Below are 22,929 nucleotides of genomic sequence, written 5' to 3'. Positions count from 1 at the left end.
CGGAATTATGCGAATTAAAGGAGAAAAGACTTACAAGAGATCTACAACATGACGCAAAGAATACCGTCAAGCGTGGATCCGATAGGGCGGCTCCGATGATGCAGTCAGGCGTGAATCCTCATACGGCAGGTAGAATTGTCGGATGTAGAATCATCTGTAATATTTCTCATAGTTGTAATAGCATAATTATCCAGCGTTAAAAAAAATATAATGATCAAACAATAAAGTGCATTAACAACTTTTATAGTTACTTTATTATAGTTTGGATAAAAATATTAAAATAATATGTCAATACTAATAAAAGTTTTGATCGTAAAAACGATAATATTTAAGCTAAAGTATAAAATGTCGGGTTTTCGGCCGGTCCTAGCCTAAACGGACTTAGGCCCAAAATACCCAAGCGCAAATGGGTTTAACCCGAAAACCCTAATTTTTTGGGCTTATAAAACTAAGTCCAAGCCCGGTAATTCTTAGGGATGAGCGGGATAGACGGGCTCGGGCTGCGGATTTTGGCCCTAATTGACATGTCTATCTTACGAGGGTCATACACTCCATATATCGATCTACGCAAACGTCAGAAAGGCAAAAAATGACGTCTACTTAACATAATCTGCCAGATACCATTTTCTATCATGCGATACGACCTTTTTACATTTAAGTTAAATGTATTTTCCATATGAAAAAGCGATCATCCGGAAGGACCGAAACTAAGATATCTCGCGGCATTAGTAATAGTAGCACGTGGTGTACGGCAGGCACCTCTTTAGCCACATCAAACTATTCTCTCTGCTTCCAAAATCATACATATAATGTACATGGTTTCCTCTATAGAGCCTCTCGTGATCATAATAGGCTCCTCGCTTTTAATTTCTGTGGAACTTTTTCCCGGTCAAAATGATGCAGCGTCATTCTACTTCTTCTTGGCTTTGGTGTTTACTCTATTTTTCTTTTCTTAAAGTTTACTTATATGTTTCGAGCTTTATCTCATTTTCTTGTCATAGAAGATAAGGAAAACTTATGATCCTTATTCTTTAGGGTTTTACTTATTATTTACTATATATATTGATGCCTTAGGTGTTGTAAGGGCACGACTTATTTGATTAATAAACAGAGCTTTTATAAACTTTAAACCTTGTTCTCGGATAGAGCTTGACTCTCAACGGTCTCAAGAAGACACGTTTCCTAGGTATTCTCAGAATCAATAAGCTACTTGCGTTATAAGTAACCTCAGGTTACACCAGTTGGTATCAGAGACCTACGGTTTTGATTTCTTAATCAAGACTTCTTACGATCTTTGCTATCCACCTATCTCCGGTTACTCTTCACCTCGTCATTATCATGCCCCCACGTAAGCAAACGCCCGAAGAATTACAAGAGGAGCTTCGCAATACTCTTGAAACCTTCACGGCTTCGCTTCACGATACTCTCATACAGGCCGTTGAAACTGCTCTGACGACAGTGCTTCAACGTCAACAAAACAACCCACAGGCCAACATTGCTCATCGTCATCCTCGTGCCGACGATTCAGATGAAGATTTGGCAGAAAATCTTTTTGCCGATGGCAACCAACAGGAACAACGTAACCACGATCGTATCGCCGCTCCAGCTGATCACCAAATCAACAGACGCGAAGTTCAGCCTGAAGAAAGACAATGGGAAAGAGGGTTTCGGATTGAGATTCCAGAATTTAATGGCAATCTTAGCACAGAAGAATTTTTGGATTGGCTTAGTGCGATCGAGGAAATTCTAGAGTTCAAACGCATTCCAGAAGACCAGTGTGTTCCTTTAATCGCTTCCCGTTTCAAAAACAGAGCAATGGCATGGTGGCAACAAATTAAAGAATCGCGACGACGAGCGGGAAAACCTCGCATTGATACTTGGGAGCGTCTCAAAAAGCATATGCGAAGGGCTTTTCTCCCTTACAACTACGAGCGCACTCTCTACAACAAACTCCAAGCTCTGCGTCAGGGTGGTCGGACAGTGGACGAGTATGCAATAGACTTCTTCCACATGGTGTCCCGAACAGCACTTGTTGAAACAGAGGAACAACTCGTCTCACGTTTTATAGGGGGTCTTCGCTATCAAATTCAAATCGCCTTACAGCAGTTCAATCCTTTCACAGTCTATGAAGCTCACCAACGTGCATTGGCGATGGAAATTCAATACCGTTCAACTTGGAACACAGGAAACTCGAGGAATCGATCGACGACTCAAGCCGTCGACTCCAACACAACGACTACTTCGGATGCATCTCCATCTCGGCCGGCAGTAGCTCGTACTGGTACTAATACACCAACAGACGGGATTGTTCAAACTCGTCCTGCACGAACAGGTGCTCTTCGTTGTTTTACTTGCAGTGAGACGGGACATAGGCAAACGGCGTGTCCAAATCAGCACAAACGAGGGTTGCTGAACCAAGAAACCAACCTTGATGAAGAACCTAAGTATGATCAATATGACTCGGACACTCTGGCGGAGGACGAGATCGAGTATATTGCAGGGGACACAGGAGCACATGCCTTGATAGTACGACGAAACTGCTTGCTTCCGCGCTCTACTCAAGAATCATGGTTGCGAACAACTTTGTTTCGCTCCACTTGCACTATTAACGGTAAAATATGCAAACTCATCATTGATTCAGGGAGTTGCACAAATGTAATCTCTACAGTTGCGGTCAAGAAGCTAGACCTCAAGACCATGGTTCACCCGTCACCGTATAAACTTGCATGGCTCAACAAGGGAACAGAAATAACTGTATCACGTCAAGTGATGATCTCCTTCTCCATTGGCGGTTATCTTGACTCTGTTTGTTGTGACGTTGTCCCGATGGACGCATGTCATCTTCTTCTTGGTCGACCTTGGCAATACGACAAGGACGCGACTCACCGTGGCAAAACTAATACCTATAGTTTTGAATTTAAGGGTCGCACAATTACGTTGCTTCCATCTCCGGAACCGTCGGCAGTGGACGAGTTACCGGCAACAAGTACTTCATCACAGACACCTGCAACACCAGCTCGCACTCTTCTCACTCTTCCCAAGGCGGAATTCAAAAAACACTTACGCGAGACTGACGTGGTATGGGCACTGGTCGCTTCTCCTGTGATATCGGACCCGAGTAGCGTGGTCCCTAAGGCATTTGACTCTTTGCTAGACAGCTTTGCCGATGTCTTTCCGAGTGATCTTCCCACCGGTCTCCCTCCTTTGCGCGATATTCAACACCACATTGATCTCATGCCCAATGCTACGCTTCCAAATCGACCTCATTATCGGATGAGCCCTCAAGAACATGATGAGTTGCGTCGTCAGGTCGAGGAGCTTCTAGCTAAGGGTCACCTACACGAAAGTCTTAGTCCTGCAGCAGTTCCGGCACTCTTAATTCCCAAGAAAGACGGTTCATGGCGTATGTGCGTTGATAGTAGAGCAATTAACAAAATAACTGTACGCTACCGTTTCCCAATTCCGAGGCTTGACGACCTATTAGACCAAATTGGTCGTGCTTCCATCTTCTCTAAACTAGATCTTAAGAGCGGTTACCATCAGATTCGCATTCGTCCAGGTGATGAGTGGAAAACTGCTTTTAAAACTCGTGAAGGTTTGTTTGAGTGGTTAGTCATGCCATTCGGTCTTTCGAACGCACCTAGCACATTCATGCGAGTCATGAATCAAGCCCTCCGGCCTTTCATTGGCAAATGTGTTGTCGTGTACTTCGACGACATCCTCGTCTTTAGTGAGACGTTGGACAGCCATCTTAACCACCTCTGTGATGTCCTTCAAGTGTTGCGACAGCAAGAACTCTTTGCGGCAAGAAAGAAGTGTGTGTTCGGCACGTCGCAAGTCCTTTTCTTAGGATACATTATCTCAGCCGACGGCCTACAAGTTGATCCTAGCAAGATCGAAGCTATCAAATCGTGGCCCATTCCACAAACTATAACAGAGGTGCGAAGTTTCCATGGTCTCGCGTCCTTTTACCAGCATTTTGTGAGGAATTTCAGTGCATTAACAGCACCACTGACTGATTGCATGAAAGGATCAACATTCTTGTGGACTACAGCAGCCGAGACAGCTTTTCAAACTATCAAAGAACACTTGATCTCGGCTCCAATATTAGCTTTACCAGATTTCTCAACGGTATTTGAGTTACATTGTGATGCTTGTAAAGCAGGCATTGGCGCAGTCCTTAGTCAACAAGGACGTCCAATTGCTTACTATAGTGAGAAGATTGCAGGCTCGCGTGCATGATACAGTACTTATGATGTGGAGTTTTATGCCATTGTCCAAGCAATCCGACATTGGCGTCACTATCTTTTTCATCAGGAGTTTATTCTTTTTACCGACCATGACGCCTTAAAACATTTAGATAGTCAGTCCAAGATATCATCTCGCCATGCTTCTTGGATCGCCTACCTCCAACAGTTTACTTTCGTCATACGTCATCAGTCGGGAAAAACAAATAAAGTAGCAGACGCCCTCAGCCGACGCCACACGTTACTTGCTTCGTTTCACACAACGGTCCCTGGTCTTGCTTCTATCGCGGAGCTATACGCAACAGACGCCTACTTTGGACGGATTTGGTGTGAAGTTCAGTCTCATAGTCGGACAGATTATGTCATCACCGATGGATTCTTGTTTCGCGGGGACAAATTATGCATCCCAGAGGGTAGTTGGCGTTTGCGTATCATTCAAGAGGTCCATAATGAAGGACATATGGGACGCGACCGGACTCTTAAGATGGTCCTCGACTCATATTATTGGCCTTCGGTGCGACGTGACGTGGTTCGCTTTGTGGAGCGATGTGTAGTTTGCCAGACATCTAAGGGTCATGCATCGAATGGAGGATTATATATGCCTTTGCCTATTCCTACACAGCCATGGACAGATATTAGTATGGACTTCGTTCTCGGCCTCCCTCGTACTCAACGCGGCTTCGATTCCATATTTGTTGTGGTGGATCGTTTCTCGAAAATGGCTCACTTCGTGCCTTGCAAAAAAACAACAGATGCGGTCATGGTAGCTCAACTTTTCTTCCGTGATATATACCGACTTCATGGTCTGCCATTATCTATTATTTCGGATAGAGATTCGCGGTTCCTCAGTCATTTTTGGCGTTCTCTTTGGAAGCTTCTGCGTACGAGTCTTGATATGAGTTCTGCTTATCACCCCCAGTCGGATGGTCAGACAGAAGTAATCAATCGATCTTTAGGTGATATGCTTCGTTGTTTGGTCGGCAGTAATATTCGTACATGGGATTCTATTTTGTGTCAGGCTGAGTTCGCTTTCAATCATGCTGTAAATCGGAGCACTTCTTACAGTCCCTTTCGTGTGGTTTATGGTATCGTTCCTAGAGGCCCGATTGATCTTGGTTTGGTCCCTGACGCTACACGTGATCATGGTGAGGCTATTGACTTTGTGGCCAATGTTTCTCATATCCATCAGCTGGTCCATGACAATTTGAAGATCACGTCTGCAAAGTATAAGGAAGCTGCAGATCGTCATCGTCGTGACGTTCAATTCAACGTTGGTGATAAGGTTTGGGCTATCTTAACAAAAGAACGCTTTCCACCTCATGAATACAACAAGTTGAAGGCACGTAAGATTGGTCCATTGGAGATTTTGGAGAAGATAAATGCCAACGCATATCGTTTGATGTTACCAGCGAATATAAGGTGTTCTGATGTCTTTAATGTGAAACATTTGGTTCCCTATGTGCCGCAGGATGAGCCCGAAGATTCGAGGGCGAATCTTTTCTTACCCCGGGGGACCTGATGCAGCGTCATCCTACTTCTTCTTGGCTTTGGTGTTTACTCTATTTTCCTTTTCTTAAAGTTTACTTATTTGTTTCGAGCTTTATCTCCTTTTCTTGTCATAGAAGATAAGGAAAACTTATGATCCTTATTCTTTAGGGTTTTACTTATTATTTACTATATATATCGATGCCTTAGGTGTTGTAAGGGCACGACTTATTTGATTAATAAACAGAGCTTTTATAAACTCTAAACCTTGTTCTCGGATAGAGCTTGACTCTCAACGATCTCAAGAAGGCACGTTTCCTAGGTATTCTCAGAATCAATAGGCTACTTGCGTTATAAGTAACTTCAGGTTACACCACAAAAGAATCAACAACCATCTATGTTGCACCAAGACAGATAAGAGACGAAAACGAAAATAGAGATGAATAACGGCAAAACCAAAAATTTATAGATACGAGTAAAATAATGTAAGGAGGTAATAAAGTTGTATCTATCATCTCAGCTTTGAGGAGGATGAGACAGATTTGATATATCCTATTCCTAGAAGCAAATGGAAAGAACCAGAATGGAAGTCTAAAGTCCAAGGCTAAATCATAAGATGATCTTGGATACACGATATCTGATCCAAACTCTTCTCATAAAGAAACAATATTGATGACCATCATTAGATTCATCCCCGAGGATTGTGTAGTCTATTGTCTCCAACTTACATGATACTCGAAAGATCGGTAATAAAATGGATGCATTACCATGTGTGCATAATTACCGATATTCTCGAGGTCGATTTTTCAGAAAAGTTTCCAAAAGTCATCATGATTCAAACACCAAATCTCTAAAACAGTTTCTTCTTTTGGAGCTAATGCTCTGACATACATGACAAAGCCTCGGGATATAGTCAAGATTCCTTTGATGTCTTTGTTGTGACCAGAATATTCCAGCAATTGCACAACCCGAAATCAGATACATAATAGAACCATGTTTTGACTTCAAATACTTCTTTGATAAAATATTACCGACAATAAAGGACTGATGCTATTAGGGCTTTTGAACATATTTGCCCATAACTAACTGGTAGGATTACATTCACTGAAAGTTTTGTATAGAACTCTGAAAAGAAAAAAATCAAATAAAATCCCTAAAACATCTTTTTCTTTTGATTTTACCATTGGTACGACTTATTACCGAAAAAACAGAGCCCGTTCTAAAAACAGAACATAGTTGGAAACGTTATAAAACAATAACAAAAGACATCACATAAAAAACATACTAATATCACTCCATCTTAAAAATGTTTCGAGCTCCCAAATCTCAGATCCGGCCCTGCTCGACCTCCATCCAAAAGTACTCGTCATTTCTTATATCCTCCATCTTTGCTTCATGTGTTGCAGTAGCGTAGGAAAGTAGTGAATTCGTATCTATCATCTCAGTTTGGGGAGGACGAGGCACCGGTGCCATCCACCGTGGGATCACGAATGGGCAGAACCAGATACAAACTCTAAAGCTCAAGTCTTCTTCGTCTAAATCTGATAGTGCTCTTGGATCCCATATCTCATCAACACTCTTCTTGCAAACAGACTCGTCAATGAAACAATCTTGATGACCGAGGATTGTGTAGTCTTGTTTCCGCAGGTAACATGATACCCAATGATAATCCCGTTGACTCCATAGATAGACCGTACCCATATCACTCGAGAGATGATCATTTGTGGTTTGGTAAGAAGCTAACCTAACCACTTTAAAGCTCAAAACGACACCGTCCTCGTCCAAGCGAGTCACCAAACCAAACACATAAGTATTATCACCTGTCGGATCAGATGGAGGTGGAGGGATTTTGACATGCTGAGAAACTGGATTGCCGACGTAGCAGTAAGATTTATCAGCGCCGTCTGTAAGCAGAACCAATCCACCCGAAGAATCCACATCCACGTAGTCGCAATCACCGCAAAGGTAGCGTTTGAAAGAGTGTGGGATGAGCGAAGCTGGAGACTTTGGAAGATCCCATGTTTTGCATCCGTGGAAACCTATCAGTTCGTCTGCTCCGTGCAAGAGCGACCACGATGCTCGGTGCAGAGACAGAAAGAGACGGCGGAAATAAGGTGATTCGAGTGTTGATTTCCATTTCTTGCTCACTGATTTGAATCTGAAGATGGTTTTCAAGGGTAGTCTCGCTAGAATCTCGGTCTGCATCACCTCCAAGAGACGAGTTTGTATTTCTTCCATCGCCATTTGGAGATGGTTTCTCTAGCGAAAGTGACAACTAGGGTTCAGAGGGTTTAATTAGTTAAGTGTTGGATACAGAGAAAATCTATATATTCCTTAATATTTGATTAGTATTTATAGATTTTTCCATATCTAAACTAATCAAATATATATATGGGCAAATCTCTAAAATAGCACATTTTTAAGTTTATATCACAAAAATAGCATTCAAAAACTAAAATGACCAAAATAGCATCTTTCTAAGTTTATCATTTGAAAATTTTAATTTTTTTATTTTTCAAAATTTGAAATCTTATCCCCAAAACCTCATTTCTCAACTATAAACCCTAAACCCTAAACTCTAAACCATAAACCCTAAACCCTAAACCATAAACCGTAAACCCTAAACTCTAAACCCTAAACTCTAAATCCTAAACCCCACCCTTTAAATCTAAACCCTAAGTTTGTGACTTTTGATAAAACATTAAGTGCTATTTTTGTGACTTTTGACATTAAATGCTAGTTTGGGAACAAAAACTTGATTTAGTGCTATTTTTGTCTTTTTCTCTACATATATTCTCTCACTAATTTTTTTTATCTTGCATAAGAAATCATTTGATCAGATACACTAAATATATTATATCTATTAAAATGATCGAATGATCCATACAAAACAACCAGGAACAAACAAAGTTAGGTCTGTATCGCTAGCAACGAAATAGTGAAACCATATATTTCAAAGCCGTCATCAATCTCATCAAACAGCTCTTCACCCAAAATCACCGATGGACGAATTAGGGATCTACTTATTCATGCTTAGCTGGAGATGACTTTGTCACCTTCTCTCCCACAAGAATGCACCCACTGCAAATTGTTTCTTGTAAGACAAGTCACCGATATTTGTAGGCAGACCATATAGTTTGAGAAGCCGATCAAGTTCTTCCTCCGACATAATCTCGTATTCTTCCCTTGTCAAGTTTGGGTAGTGAACAGGCATTTGAAACGATGACCAAGAATCAACTTCTTTGGTCAGTTGATCGCGGTCGTCATTGGACGGTGGATCTAAAGGTTTTTTCTCGACAACATCTGAGTTTTTGTGGACAGTTTGTAGCTTGTCGCGAAAGATAAGAGTAAGCTGTGAAACCTTCGTCATTGTTGTTGGTTGATGAAAACCTTAAACCTCAAATCTTTACTTCACCAAAAAAATATAAAAGCCAATATATAAAGATTATGTAGATGAGATAAATGGAAATTTTCCTTTCTACATAAAATTTAACAATGGAAACATTCTTATTTTTCTTATTCAATGATGTGAAAATGTCATTATTGATAAAGGAAACTGGAGAACTACGATAGCAAAACGAAATCGAAAGTGTTGTATCGGTCCGTTCGAGTAAACCCGGTTAGAAGAATTCGGTTCAGATCAAGAACCCGACTCTTTCTATACCTCTCGGTAACTAACCTACTCACTAACGACGTTCAATAACCAATAGCTCCATCAGACTAAACAAAACCGAGCCGGTTAGACTACTGGACGCCGGATAACTTAGCCCAATCAACAAACTGCATACCGCCATATACATTGTTAGCGAACCGGACTCCAACCGTAAACGCCATCGCAACCACAGGGATGCGTTTGGCTGCTGTAGAACCTTCCACGACCCGTTCCAGCCCGTTGATGATTTGGTAACGTGCGTTGGAAGATAGTCCCAGGAACACACCTAGTGAAGGAACAAAACATAAAAGAGAGTGTTTAATACAACGTAACACAGATAAATCTTGGCACTTGTCTCTCGAGTTCTACAACTAAGTTAGGATATAATATGTAAGAGACTTACCCCAAAGAGCAGCACTTTCGAATAGAGGTGGAACAGGGACGTCTTCTTCTGACTTCTTTATACTCCTATATTGACATAGCAACCCTAAATATTAGTGAACAGTTTAAGATTATCATGAATGAGAAGTGAGAAGTAGTAAGATAGAATACCGCTTTGCCGTCATGATCAGATTTGCAATCCCCTGCCCGATAAGACCGCAGCCGAATCCAACAGACCCATACAAGACACCCTAGATAACCACACCGGTTAGTTAAACCAAAGGCATGGAAGGAAGAACAAACCACAAAGAAACATTAAGGAAGCTTTCTTCTTCATACCTTGTAGAAGAAAGTTGCAATGCGCTGGTTAACCGAGAATTTACAACCCGGTCTTTCAGCTTCAAAAACACTTCATAACCACATAACAACAACCCGTATAAGTATATCTTAAACCCATATGTCAATTATTATGAAGCCAAATGAGAGAGGGACAATGACAGTCTTTACCTGCTAGGAAGAGCTGCACAAGAACGCTTCAGGCCGCTAAATAAACCAGTTGATGATGGCACAGATGTCTTCCCGATACGTGCATAGGGAGCCAAAAGCCCAACCAAAGCAACATCAACCACAAGACCAACCAAAAGATCAGCCGCATACAACTCAAACTCTGACCAGAAATCTTCCCCTCTCTTCTGCACTTCCGCAAACGTTGCACAGCAAGAGTCTATCGCTATCTGCATTCAAATCCCGTAAAACCAATATCTTTACTACTGATTCCACAAGTCAGAACATATTTAAACTAAAAACAAAGCTTTGATCTTTGACAGACCTCGGTTCCAACTTTGAAGAGAAACGAAGGGTCTGCGAGCATTCTGTTTCGAAGCATCGTGCATGTCCTCATCAGAAACCCAAGCGGCCAAACAGATCCCTGCAAAATCATCACTACCCTCAGACATAATAAACTCATCATAATCTTACGGAACATCTTTATCTTCTGAAAAAAAACAAAACAAAACCTGTAGATCGAGATAACGGAGAAGGAAGAGCTTCCTAATCCCGACAGACTTGGCAGCCTCCAACATATCCTCGGGTAGTGCAATCCCTCTACGCTCCGTCTCCTTCATAACTTCATCGAACTTCAGTATCGGACCAAACTCCTTCTCCTCAGCTTCATCCTCCCCTCCATCATTACCTCCCTCTCCTCCCCCTCCCCCTCCCCCTCCATCACCACCACCACCGTTTCCTCCGTTAATCCCACCGTCATCTCCTCCGCCGCCGTCACCGCCGTCGAGTTCCGGCTCTATGTCCCTAAAGGTCTCATCTTTCGATCTGCCGGAGATTTCCCTCGTGACCACGTCCGATCCAACGCATCGAGCTCTCGAACTCCGAGAAGACAGCTCCGAGCTCCAATGGATCCGGCTGGATACGAAACCAGGGCTGCGGCGGAAGCAAACCGACGCTTGACCGGCTCTGCATTGAATTCGCGGCTCTACGGTGTTGAACACATCGCCGGAGAGGTTTGAAATGTGTGAGATTTTTAGGGTTAGAGACATTTGCACCAAATGCTTTCGAGTGCGTACGAACCAAAAAGGTTTTGATCTTTCGCAGCTTTTCAAAAATCTGATTTCTTTTTTTTTGTCCGTAAACTGGAAAGAGGAAGAAGGCGGAGTTATGTTATGTCTTTAGGGTTTAATTTCGGGTTTTGTCTGAGTTTGGTTCAGTTTGGTTTTGATAAAACTCTAACCAAGCTCACCCCAACTAATTTTTGGTATGGTTTAGGTTTAGTTCGGTTCAAGATTAACTTAGTTTAGTTTTAAAGTCATTTTATATTCAGTTTGGTTCGACAATAATCTTATGAAAAATTAAAAGCATATGAAATATGTTTCCTACTAAAAAAATATATTCATTAACCAAACTAGCAAAATGTGAAAGTTAGAAACAAATCCTTAGATTTTATTTTTGATTGAAATAGGTGTAATACTAAAATTAGGAAATAAATATAACTGTATTACTTATGTCGTATTAAAAAAAATGGGAGTTAAGTAATAAAAGGAAAAATGAAATTTATTTCTTACAATATTGATATTTTGTTTATTATCTACCACACCGAACTGAACTGATTGAGTTATATATATAATATGGTTTGTTCAGATTCCGTTCGGTTTGTTGTTGCTTATGTTTGGCTACAATCAATCAATCAGTTAGTGTGCAAGGTTTAAAGGACTCTTTTGACGACCAATGCGGTGCATGAAGAAAACTTTACAAGTGGCGACACGGTATTGGCAAGCCCGCGCTCGATCGATAAAGTCAGACAAAAGCGAAAAATATAATCTTCAGTCTTCACTTGAAATATACTGATCGCCTGAAATATTTGACATATCAACGCCTTTAATTCATTATACTTTTGATACTACTCTCTGTCTCCACCAATTCATCGAATCCTTCTGTTAAACCATCTAACAACAAACTAATTTTCTTATAAACCATTTATATAGCACCAAAGTCCATTTTAAGGCAAGTAGAATATGAATAACCCTATGAACTCGTGTTACAACATTAATCCAATCATCATTTACTAGTGTCTAAAAAAATATGTTACTACATATACGAACACAAGATAACGAAAACAGTTTCGAGTTACTTCAAAGATATGAATTTTAGTTGGCTTTTAGACTTTAGAAGCCCATCTAAAAGTCAACTACAGAAATGCTGACTTTGCTTACCAGATTGCAACATTGACTTTGACGAAAGATAAACCGTTTCATCGTCCTCCTCATCGTTGAGCTCTGGAATCAAACCTCTCTCGGTGGGAAGCTGAAAAGCGAGAGCTTTGTTGATATTTTTGAGGTAGATTCATGAGAAAGCTCTATTCTTTTTCAATTTGATCTCATTATTTTTGGTTGCTCAAAAAAAACAAGAACTCATTATTTTGGAGAATCAATCATTTGTGAGGTGAGGTAGGGAGCATTAATGGCAGACGCAGTGGTTGCATTTGGTTTGCATTTTCTCTGGGAGCTTCTCATTCGAGAATCCAATCGGCTCAAAGCAGTCCAAGAACAAGCCACCGAGCTGCAAAACGATCTGAGACGGCTAAAATCTTTCGTGAAAGACGCAGAAGCAAGAGCGAGAGAGTTAAGACTTGCGTACAAGAGATCGTAGAGATTGTGTATGATGCTGAAGATATAATCGAGAGCTTTCTTATAAACCAAGAAAGGTTAGGGATCAAGAAGCATTTAAAGAGAGTTTCTTGCATCACATTTGCTCATCAGAAGCTTAGCTCTCAGATCAGAGGCATAAGCAGAAGGATCTCCAAGGTTATAGACAATATGGAGACGTTTGGAGTTAGAGAGATTATAAACAAAGTTGAAGAAGAAGAAGATCAAGAGACTTTACCGGAAAGAGTTATGAGGCAATCTTTTCCTAGCGTACTCTGAAAGCAGTCTTGTTGGTGTGGAACATAGTGTTGAGAAACTAGTTGGTCATCTCGTGGAAGAGAATGGAGTTCAAGTTGTTTCTGTTTGCGGTATGGGCGGCATTGGGAAAACAACTCTTGCAAGACAAGTTTTTCATCATGAGAAGGTCCGGCGTCGTTTCAATGGATTTGCTTGGGTGTTTGTTTCACAAGAGTGTAGGCAAAAGCATGTGTGGCGAGGGATATTACAGAGCCTTATGCCGAAAAACGAGGAACAAAGAATTGTGGAAATGACAGTTTCTGGACTACAAGATGAGCTCTTTAAACTACTTGAAACTTAGAGATGTTTGACTGTGCTTGATGATGTATGGAGCAGTGCAGCTTGGGAGCTTATAAAGCCAGCTTTTCCACATAGATCAGGTGACTAGTCACCAATGTTCAAGAAATCGATAGGCGGTAACTAGGTACTCTATAGATGATTATTGATTAGGCATATGTCTAGATCGATTTTTGAATGTCTAGACCGATCTTTTCAAAAAAAATCTTTCAAGAAAAACCGTTTTGTTTAGGCCCGATTTACTGCTGCCTATGCCGATTTTTAGAACACTGCTAATCACTGACATTGAATCAAAATGCTTTTTATTTTGTTGCATTTTTTCTCTGTGGTGTCTGATTTTGGAGTATGGTTAATTTTTGCAGGTAGCAAGATCTTACTCACTTCTCGGAATGAGAGTGTTGGTTTGCATCCAGATCTAAGATGCATTATCTTTAGGCCTAGGTTCCTAACTCATGATGATAGCTGGGAAGTTTTTCAAAAGATAGCTTTGATTGAGAGAAATGATATAGGTATGTCTTTTTATGGAAGTACATAAGTAAACCATATGCTAAAAGGAATGAACTAAAGAGTCTTATATTTTGTGTAGAGTTTGAGGTTGATGATTTAACGGAAGAGATACAACAAATGCTCAAACACTGTGGAGGGTTACCATTAGCTGTAAAAACTCGTGGAGGGTTGTTAGCTACAAAACGTACAGCTTCCGAGTGGAGAAAGGTACACAACAATATCAGATCATGAGATACAAACAGAGACATTGTTTAATTACTGGGTTGCAGAAGGGATAGTGATGGTGGGAAGTGAAGAGAGTACTATTGTAGATGTCGCAGAGGATTATCTCGAGAAGTTGGTCAAGAGGAGTATGGTTTTAGTAGGAAAGAGGAACATTGTGACATCAAGAATAGAATCTTGTCGTCTACATGATGTGGTTAGAGAAGTCTGTTTATTTAAAGCCAAAGAAGAAAGTTTCATGCAAGTTTTCAATGCTCAGAGCAGTGTCTTGGATGCTACTAGTACTCGAAGAGTTGCTGTACATTTAGTTGATGATGATGAAAATGAACCTGTTATATTTCAGCAGAGGAAGATTCAAAACCTCAAAGCAAGGGCCCTTTTGTATATCACTAGAGACTTCCATCCTTGGATATTATCAACCCGGAGTTTTCGAGGTTTAGAATCTCTTAGAGTCTTGGATCTCTTTGGAGCTCAGTTCAGAAGACCCAAGTTACATAAGAGCATAGGGAAGCTCATCCACTTGAGGTACTTGAGTTTGAAAGAGACAAACTTGTCTGTATTACCATCTTCTCTAGGAAACCTTGAGTTGTTGGTTTATTTGGATTTAGAGATTTATGAGACAATGGTTCACATACCAGATGTCTTAAAGAAGATGAAGAAGCTGAGGTATCTTATGTTACCTGATGAACTCAGCAATAAAACAAAGCTGGAATTAAGTGGTTTAGTGAAGTTGGAGACTCTCAAGAACTTCTCATTAAAGCACAGTAGCGTCAAAGATCTAATCAATATGACCAAACTCAGAACTTTGTGGGTCTGTTGTGCCTATGGTAACCTTGCAGAAGGAGTCTTACCTTTGTCCCTCGGTGCATCATTGAAACACTTGGAGGAGCTAATGTTATACAACAAAAGAAACGGCCAAGAACAAGTCCAACCCTCCAAAATCGATGCAGGAGCCTTTGTTTCTGGTTTCCAAAGACTTAACCAGCTAAGGTTAGATATAGAGATTGAAACGTTACCTAATGAACTTCAGTTCCCTTCCTGTATCACCTCTGTTTCGTTATCCTCTTGTGTCCTACAAGAGGATCCAATGCCAGTTCTTGAGAAGCTACACAGTTTAAAGATTGTTAGTCTAGAGCTGAATGCATTCACAGGGAGGAAAATGGTCTGCTCGAAAGCCAGGTTCCCTAAACTGCTTACTCTAGAGTTTTGGATACTCGACAACCTTGAGGAATGGGTTGTAGAAGAAGAGTCCATGCCTTGTCTTTGTCATTTGGAGATCAATGACTGCAGAAAGTTGAAGAGTCTTCCTGATGGGTTAAGGTACATAACTAGTTTAGAGGAGGTGAGAGTTGGATGGATGGAAAATGCATTCAAGGATAAGTTGATCCAAGGTGGAGAAGATTACTACAAGATACAGTATGTATCTTATGTTGTGTTTCACAATTGCAGTGACGAATGATAAAGAAGTACAATAACAGAATGATTATAAGGATCCTAATCTTATCTTCTATGCTCAATAATACTGATTTGTATTGCATGTAGCTTGTATTATTATGACACTTCTTTCAAACTGTATCTTTAGTTAGTGCTGGGTTCGCGGGTCAACCCGCCCCGACCCGTCCCGCCCCGCCGCGGGTCGAATCATTTTTTCGATTCAAAAACTCGACCCGCATAACCCGCAAACAAAAACTTTTATATCCGCATCCGCTCCGCCAAAACCCGCGGGTAACCCGCCAAACCCGTGGGTAATATTAATTATATTAAAAATAGTTATTTTAATTAAAAATGATTATTTTTTAATTATATAATAATTATTTTAATTAAAAATAATTATTTTTTATTTATATAATAGTTATTTTTAAAAAATACGTACTATTAAAAAAATATATTTATAATTAAAATTATACAAATATTTATTGTTTTTTATATATTTTACGAAAAAATGTTTTTTTTTCAAAAATGTTTTTTTTTTTTTAATTTGCGGGTTGGCGGGTACCCGCGATTCAAATTCGGCTGACCCGCATCCGCCCCGCTCAAAATAATCTCGACCCGCACCCGCACCCGCGATTTAAAAATTTCAAATGGTTCGACCCGTACCCGCTCCGCGGCGGATCAAACGGGGCGGGACCCGCGGGCAATGATTAAAATTTCCAGCTCTATCTTTAGTCTTCTATAACAAAGTACACTCCAAAGAAAAGAGACATAATCGTTTCTCGACATAGCCAAGTGAAACATTAACCTTGAGTTCCTAAACTTTTCTGAGTTATATATAAACATGTCTCAAATTGTAAAAAAAAGTTTATTAAAATGTTTATGGCCTCAAAATCTTAGGTCCAACCTTAAAACTAGAAGCAAATGATCAATAAAAGAAATGAGAAGCTCATGAACAACCAAGAGTACTAGAGTTAGAAGAACATGATATTCTCAATGTGACCTGGAAAACACAACATATCACGATTACGCTTACCAAAACCGTGGATACCACGTCTAAACTCACTATCCGCGATACCTTCCACTGTTGCACTTCTGAAACTCTCTCTGATCATGTCGTAATAGTAAACAGTGAAAGGCTTAGATGACTCCAACGTATCAGACACCAACATAACTTCTCCTGTATGAATATCTCCCGTAGAAGACAGTCCTTTGTCTCTAAACAAATCTCCCCACTCCGTAGGCACATCGCAAGTCATGATGTTCCATGATTCATCTTCCTCTTCATGAATCCACAAACGCATAAGATAGAACTCCTTATAATCCGTTCCTCCTAACTTACCTTGGTGGTTTACAAGAGTCCAACAGTGAGCGTTTATGGTTGTGATATCGTCTGAGCTATGGTAAACGATTACTTTTTTGATATCCTCTTCGTTTAACATATCTTCTTGTGGTGCGTTAATAAGCTCCACCTTCTCGGATCTAACATCGAACCTAGCTATCTTTTTATGTCCAATTACGTAATATATACCACCACTGATGCAAATCCCTCCTTTGACATCCGTGTAAGGATCTCCGACGTCGATGAACTCAATCTTTCTCCACTCTTGTTGTTGACATCCCAATGTGAAAACGAAATGCTCCTGCTCTATATTGTCTTTTGTGCGGCTGTCAAACCCGTCATGCATCATCACACACAAGACTTTGTACTGGTCTTGGACAGGATCGTAACCGAGACGTGCGTACATGTCTCTTTCGTTGAGTGTAACATCAGGCAGTTTCAAGATTTGTCTGGTGGTGGGATTACAAACGGCTATCGATGAACCACGCGTGCAGCATATCAGGCCGTTCACAGGGAGAGATTTGATGTAGTAGACGAGGTCCGACATTGTCATGTCGTGTCTGGCTGTGGATGAGTTTTCCTCCGTGCCGTGTTCAGGAGCTGAGAAGATGAAACGTTTCCGGGAGTCGAAGTGCTTGAAGGTGAAAAGTAGACGTGGTCGAGTCTTTGAGTGAATCAGGAAAGAGTCTGCGAGATCTTTGCTACGGATGGTAGAGTACCAGAGCTTGCATACTGATAGGAATCTGATGATGGATTTGGCAGGAAGTCTCGAGAGTATCTCAAAAATTAAGTCAAATGGAATGTTTTTTGGAGAGTTTTGGTCGTGAGCTAGGTCACGTGTTGGTGACGGTTCCATGGCTGCCATGATAGAACCCTAGAACACACAAAAGCCGCTTATATAAACTAGTTTTAGAAGAAAACTTTCTTTTTGTCAACAAATATAAACCACTTTCTATTTCCATAAAGAATTATCTCTTGTTTTTTCATTACTGATTTATTTTTGATGCTTATTGAATTTATAAATCTTTTGTTATCAAAAGAACTTAAAAGAACGTTATAATATAATTACTATGAAATCCGTCTCATAAAAAAATACGATTTTGCCATAAGGCACTTTGAACATTCTTAGTATCTTCAGATGAATATCTTAAATAACTAGTTTTTTTTTTTGTAAGAATTAATATAATCAATATGTTGACACATGGTTTCAAATATCTCTAGAAAGTATTTCAAGAGTTTTCATTTGAGTTATTCCCCAAAATATTTTACTTCTCTTTTATACTTTCCATTTCTATTATTTAATTTTTGAAATACCCTTCTATAAATCTTAGCATTGGAGATTTAATTTTGATTCATTTTTTTTAATTTTAATAGACTATACTAGAAATTATATATTTTTATTCTTTGGTCAAATATTTAATAAATAATGACAGCTTTATTATTTTGTCACATATTTAAGACCAACCTTATCAATTAGGTTCTCAAATTAAGTTTCTCTGATAAAAATTAATATTAGTTTATTATTTTTTATTAAATATGTAAATTTAATTTTTTTTAATTACAACCGCTTATAGTTTGACAGCTAAGTAATAGAGTTTCTAAAAATATCCTAGATTAGAACTTACTAGTATTAACCCCCCGTGCTAAGCACGGATCAATTTACCTTTTTAAAATGTTATGATTTTTGTCATAATTTTCAATCACAATAAATTCTCATTTTGAAATAGTATATGAACAGTTGCACATAAATTAGAGGTGCTTGCTTTGAATCAAAGCCGTTGAAAGGGGTAAAGCAACAAGTCTGATATCATTATAAATTAGATACATGTTTGTATTATTTTCAAAAAAGTACATAAAACGTATTATATACTTAAAATACTTTATTTGATCCATAAAATGTTTTCACTAATTTCATACAGAATACAAATACTTAACTTAGCATAATGTAAATTTAGATGCAATGAATCTATTAAATTTACTGCTATTTATTTTCTTGTAGTTTACAATAACAATTCTATTGTCATTTCATGGTTAATTACCTAACTTGTTTTTGGAAAGCATACACTTATAGAAAAATAAACCAACATTAATTTTGATAGTTTGTTTGATTTTTTACATTAAAAATAAAATAAAAAGTTTACAAATTTTTTTTGCTTTTTTTCATCAACAAAATTTATTTTGCATTATTAAAAAGAATACAGTTTTTTTAACTATTACTTAAAATCTTTCAGGAAAAATACTATTGTAACTAAATATACTATTTTAATGTTTTAGATAACTGTTACAACTATCCGATAACAAGAACCTCAGAAATTTCAAAATTAATTACAGAAAAATATTTAGAAATTAAAATTTATTTTTGAGTTAACAGAAGATTTTGACTAACCCACATTCATCAAATTATATGGTCAAAAATATTTTTTTTTTTGCATTAAAGATTACGGCCCTAACTTTTTTGGTGTAATTATTAATGGCCCTAATATTTTTAAGGACTATAAAGTAAATATTTTCACTTTAAATTCTAAATGTCAAAGGTTGTGCATATCTTACTTACCTAATCCATCGTGTTGAAGTTCAACCTTAGCCAAGTTTACTGTAAAACATATATATCCAAAATTTTATCTGATCCCTCATATGTTCTTTTTGAATCAGATTTTTTCCCATACATGCTGCAGCAAACTTTAGTAATTTCAAAACTGAACAATACATATATTTATGCTATATTTTTTAATTGTGATTTTGCTGAAAATTTTTCATATGAACACACCACCATATGAAAACACAGCAAAATGAGAAAGCGAGAATCTTTAATCTAATTAAGAAGCTTCAATGAAAGCATAATAACTCTCGCTGATTTGATTCAGAGTTGCAAGACTCCATATTATAAAACTCACTTCCCTCATTCAGAGTTGCTACACACACACGGACCAGTGTCTGCGGACATTTCTTTTTAATATTTGGTTATTTTTATCAAAATAAACATTGTATTAGTTATATTTTCTGGAACTGGATAAACAGAACACCTAAATTAGAAGTTCAGCATAAAACCGGTTAGCCATTTTCGTGTTAACGTTTTCAATTTTTTATGGGTCAGTGTTTGAATGCAACGCTTCTAATTTTGTACGAAAAAGAGATATATCTTGTGTATAATAGACTCATAAGGTGACACAAAAGACTCGTAAACAGATTTATAATATATGTGTGGACACCAGAAAAACAAATTTCTGATCTGTTCAGACAAAAAAAAACAGATATCTAATATGTTTTCTATAATAAAACATATCTGTAAAATAATTAAACCATAATAAATAGATTTGTAAATACCTAATTTGTATATAGTCGCTTCATATATATACTTGTTGTTACCTCAGTCGAACTAAGCTCTGTTTTTCTGTTAGTATATTGAGTTTTATCTTCAACATGAAACCTTCAAAAGGATCAGAGAGTATTAATTGAAAAAAATGAATCTGAAAAAAGCAAGGCATAAACTTGTATGAACTTTTTGCTACGCTCAAAACAAAAACAAAGAAGATGAAGATGAAGAAGATAAGACGGCGGGAAATAAAAGAGAGATGGAATTAGTTGGTGCAAGTTATATAAAGAGTTCAAACTGATTGAAATCGTGGCATTACTGGAAGTTATAGATTAAATGATTTATCTTTTAAATAAGAACGTGATATGAGGAATTGTAGGAGTTTAGGTTTTGCAGTTTCAATAAATTGAAGTCGATTGTTTTCTAACCTTTTTTTGCATTAGTTATTTTTTAATTATTGACAATAATTTTTTTAAAACACAGTCAAATGTGTCAGAAGATTATTGGTCATATGACTTGTGTTTTATTATATAACTAGATTTTGACATGCACGCCTGTGCAGATGTTTGTTTTTTTGTTTAGAATTTTTTTTTAACTTTTGACAATGCCATAAACTTAATTTTGTATGTTTCGATTGATACGCTATTCAGTTTTGACATTCATGTGTCTTTTCAATATGTTTAGCCTCCACTTGTAAATTATAAAATTGTGCATTTTTGTGTGTGTTGCCAACTTGTTTTGATAACGTAAATATTAAAATATAAATATTATAGTTATAAGTATAAGTATACCTGTGGGTTTTATTAAATTATATTATAAATATTTTGATTTAAAGTTGTATATAAAGTTCAAGTTTGATATTGAGATTTTTTTAAAACAAATACATGTTTAGGCAGAAACATTCAAAAATAAGAATAGATTTTTTGAAAAAAGTTAATCAGCTAATAATTTAAGTTATTGAATTGGGTCATTTGGTTACGATTAAAAATTTTGTCCATAATTTACAATCTGAGAATATACGTATCTTCAAAAATTACCATAAAAGATATTTTTTTTTTGGTAGGCGACAGGGGACAAAGGTCCCCTATCATTTATTCAATTCCAAACCTATTACAAATAAACTTGTCGGGACCTAGCAATCCCATAAACATCATCCAACAGGATGGAAGCAACATGCTCCGGAACCAACTCAAAGTAATGAACACCAAAAGATAAAGAAAACGCATAGTTGGCTAATCCATCTGCTAGACAATTAGCTTCCCTATACACATGCAAAATTTTGACTAACCAGTCTCTCGAGATAAAGCCATAGCACAAGCGTACTAGGAATGACAGGGGATGAGCATCATGAATCCCTATTTTAAGAAACCCCACCACAGTTGCAGAATCAACCTCCACCTCTAGCCTCCGTATCCCATTTTCCCATGCTATAGCGAGGCCGTAATAGACACCCCACAGTTCTGCTAATGTAGCTGAGCAGATACCTATATTAACCGCGAATCCTCCTTTCCACTCCCCATTCTCATTGCGCATAACTCCACCAACTGTAGCCAGTCTCGGATTTCCTCTGGAAGCTCCATCAGTATTTAACTTGCACCATCCATTTGAAGGTCTTCGCCATTTGATATGTCGCTCCTCACGTAAGCCAACAGCTGAATGTAACCTCAGTTTATTGTTCGCTAGAATCACCTCCTGCGTCTTGTCCTTAACAAATTGAACTCTATCCCGACATTTCCCGGTTTCTCCAAAAACATATCCACACCTCCATTTCCAACACCACCACACTGTCAATGCAAACATTGTAGGCCACCGCTCCCCATTTGCTGACTGAGCACTTGTTAAATTTTCATAAAGCCATTGTAAGAGTGATTGATCAAAGAATCTCTGTTGTTTGCTCGGATCTACCAGCCTTCTCCAAAGTCCCATTGATGCCGAACAATGGCGAAGGGTATGAAGGATTGTCTCATCGCCGCTCTTACATAACTGACACATCCCATTGTCACTCAAATGTCTACGCTTCCTCTCCATGTTTGTCATGATAACCTGGTGAGAAACCAACCATAAGAAGACTGTGACTCTCTCTGGTACTATCACACGCCACACTCTATCGTAAAAAGCATTCATATTTGGCCTCGGTTTCTCATCTTTCGTCAATAATGCATACGCTGATTTGACTGAGAAGAGTCTATCTTTACTGCCTCCCCACGACATTCTATCTCTAGCTCCTGTGACGTCATCAATTACCACCGAAGCCAGACATAGCCTATGCTCCATTGAAATATACGGTTCAATACATTGTATTAACCATCCTCTCCCACTCTGCTATAAGTCTCGAGCCTTTGCCTCCAATAACTCTTCCGGAATGTCCACTGTACTCAGGCTCTGTAATGGCTCATGCATCAGCCAATTATCTTTCCAGAAGCGTATTCTGCGACCATCTCCTAGAATCCAACAAGTGCCTGGAACTACACAAGCTCGAACTCCCAGTATTATACTCCTCTATGTCGGAGACCAAGTTCCCTGAGGCACCAACCATGATGATTCATGTATCTCCCCTACCCGAAACTTCTTGCGCAAGATCTGTACCCATAAATCGTCAT

At 38.6% G+C, this 22,929-nt stretch overlaps 5 protein-coding genes across 5 annotated transcripts; 1 reads left to right on the top strand and 4 right to left on the bottom strand.

Moving 5' to 3' along the window:
• Window positions 1-6,882: 6,882 nt before the first annotated feature.
• On the bottom strand, window positions 6,883-8,032 carry LOC106427838 (F-box protein At3g26010-like). The gene has a single exon (XM_013868561.3). It carries the CDS (start codon window positions 7,974-7,976, stop codon window positions 7,059-7,061), a length of 918 nt encoding a protein of 305 aa, XP_013724015.1. The 5' UTR covers window positions 7,977-8,032; the 3' UTR covers window positions 6,883-7,058.
• Window positions 8,033-8,784: 752 nt separating this feature from the next.
• Window positions 8,785-9,102, bottom strand: LOC106427821. Its single transcript, XM_013868546.1, has one exon. The coding sequence runs from the start codon at window positions 9,100-9,102 to the stop codon at window positions 8,785-8,787; it is 318 nt and encodes a 105-aa protein (XP_013724000.1).
• Window positions 9,103-9,220: 118 nt separating this feature from the next.
• On the bottom strand, window positions 9,221-11,439 carry LOC106427799 (protein RETICULATA-RELATED 1, chloroplastic). Its single transcript, XM_013868526.3, has 7 exons — window positions 10,782-11,439; window positions 10,595-10,693; window positions 10,273-10,499; window positions 10,105-10,174; window positions 9,937-10,016; window positions 9,788-9,852; window positions 9,221-9,670 (listed from the first exon to the last, which is right to left on the bottom strand). The coding sequence occupies exons 1-7, from the start codon at window positions 11,316-11,318 to the stop codon at window positions 9,477-9,479; spliced, it is 1,272 nt and encodes a 423-aa protein (XP_013723980.1). The 5' UTR covers window positions 11,319-11,439; the 3' UTR covers window positions 9,221-9,476.
• A 1,296-nt stretch (window positions 11,440-12,735) lies between these two features.
• LOC106427840 (probable disease resistance RPP8-like protein 4) lies at window positions 12,736-15,702 on the top strand. The gene is made up of 7 exons (XM_048768105.1): window positions 12,736-12,920; window positions 12,980-13,174; window positions 13,227-13,344; window positions 13,519-13,597; window positions 13,877-14,023; window positions 14,101-14,205; window positions 14,291-15,702. The coding sequence occupies exons 1-7, from the start codon at window positions 12,736-12,738 to the stop codon at window positions 15,700-15,702; spliced, it is 2,241 nt and encodes a 746-aa protein (XP_048624062.1).
• Window positions 15,703-16,528: 826 nt separating this feature from the next.
• On the bottom strand, window positions 16,529-20,809 carry LOC106427844 (F-box protein At1g30790-like). Its single transcript, XM_048767342.1, has one exon. It carries the CDS (start codon window positions 17,879-17,881, stop codon window positions 16,649-16,651), a length of 1,233 nt encoding a protein of 410 aa, XP_048623299.1. The 5' UTR covers window positions 17,882-20,809; the 3' UTR covers window positions 16,529-16,648.
• Between the last annotated feature and the right edge of the window lie 2,120 nt (window positions 20,810-22,929).

Source organism: Brassica napus, chromosome C9 (assembly GCF_020379485.1).
Source record: "Brassica napus cultivar Da-Ae chromosome C9, Da-Ae, whole genome shotgun sequence".
In the NCBI taxonomy this organism is placed as follows: Eukaryota; Viridiplantae; Streptophyta; class Magnoliopsida; order Brassicales; family Brassicaceae; genus Brassica; species Brassica napus.
Note: the sequence above shows the minus strand (reverse complement) of the source record. Positions and strands in the feature narration are given on the sequence as shown.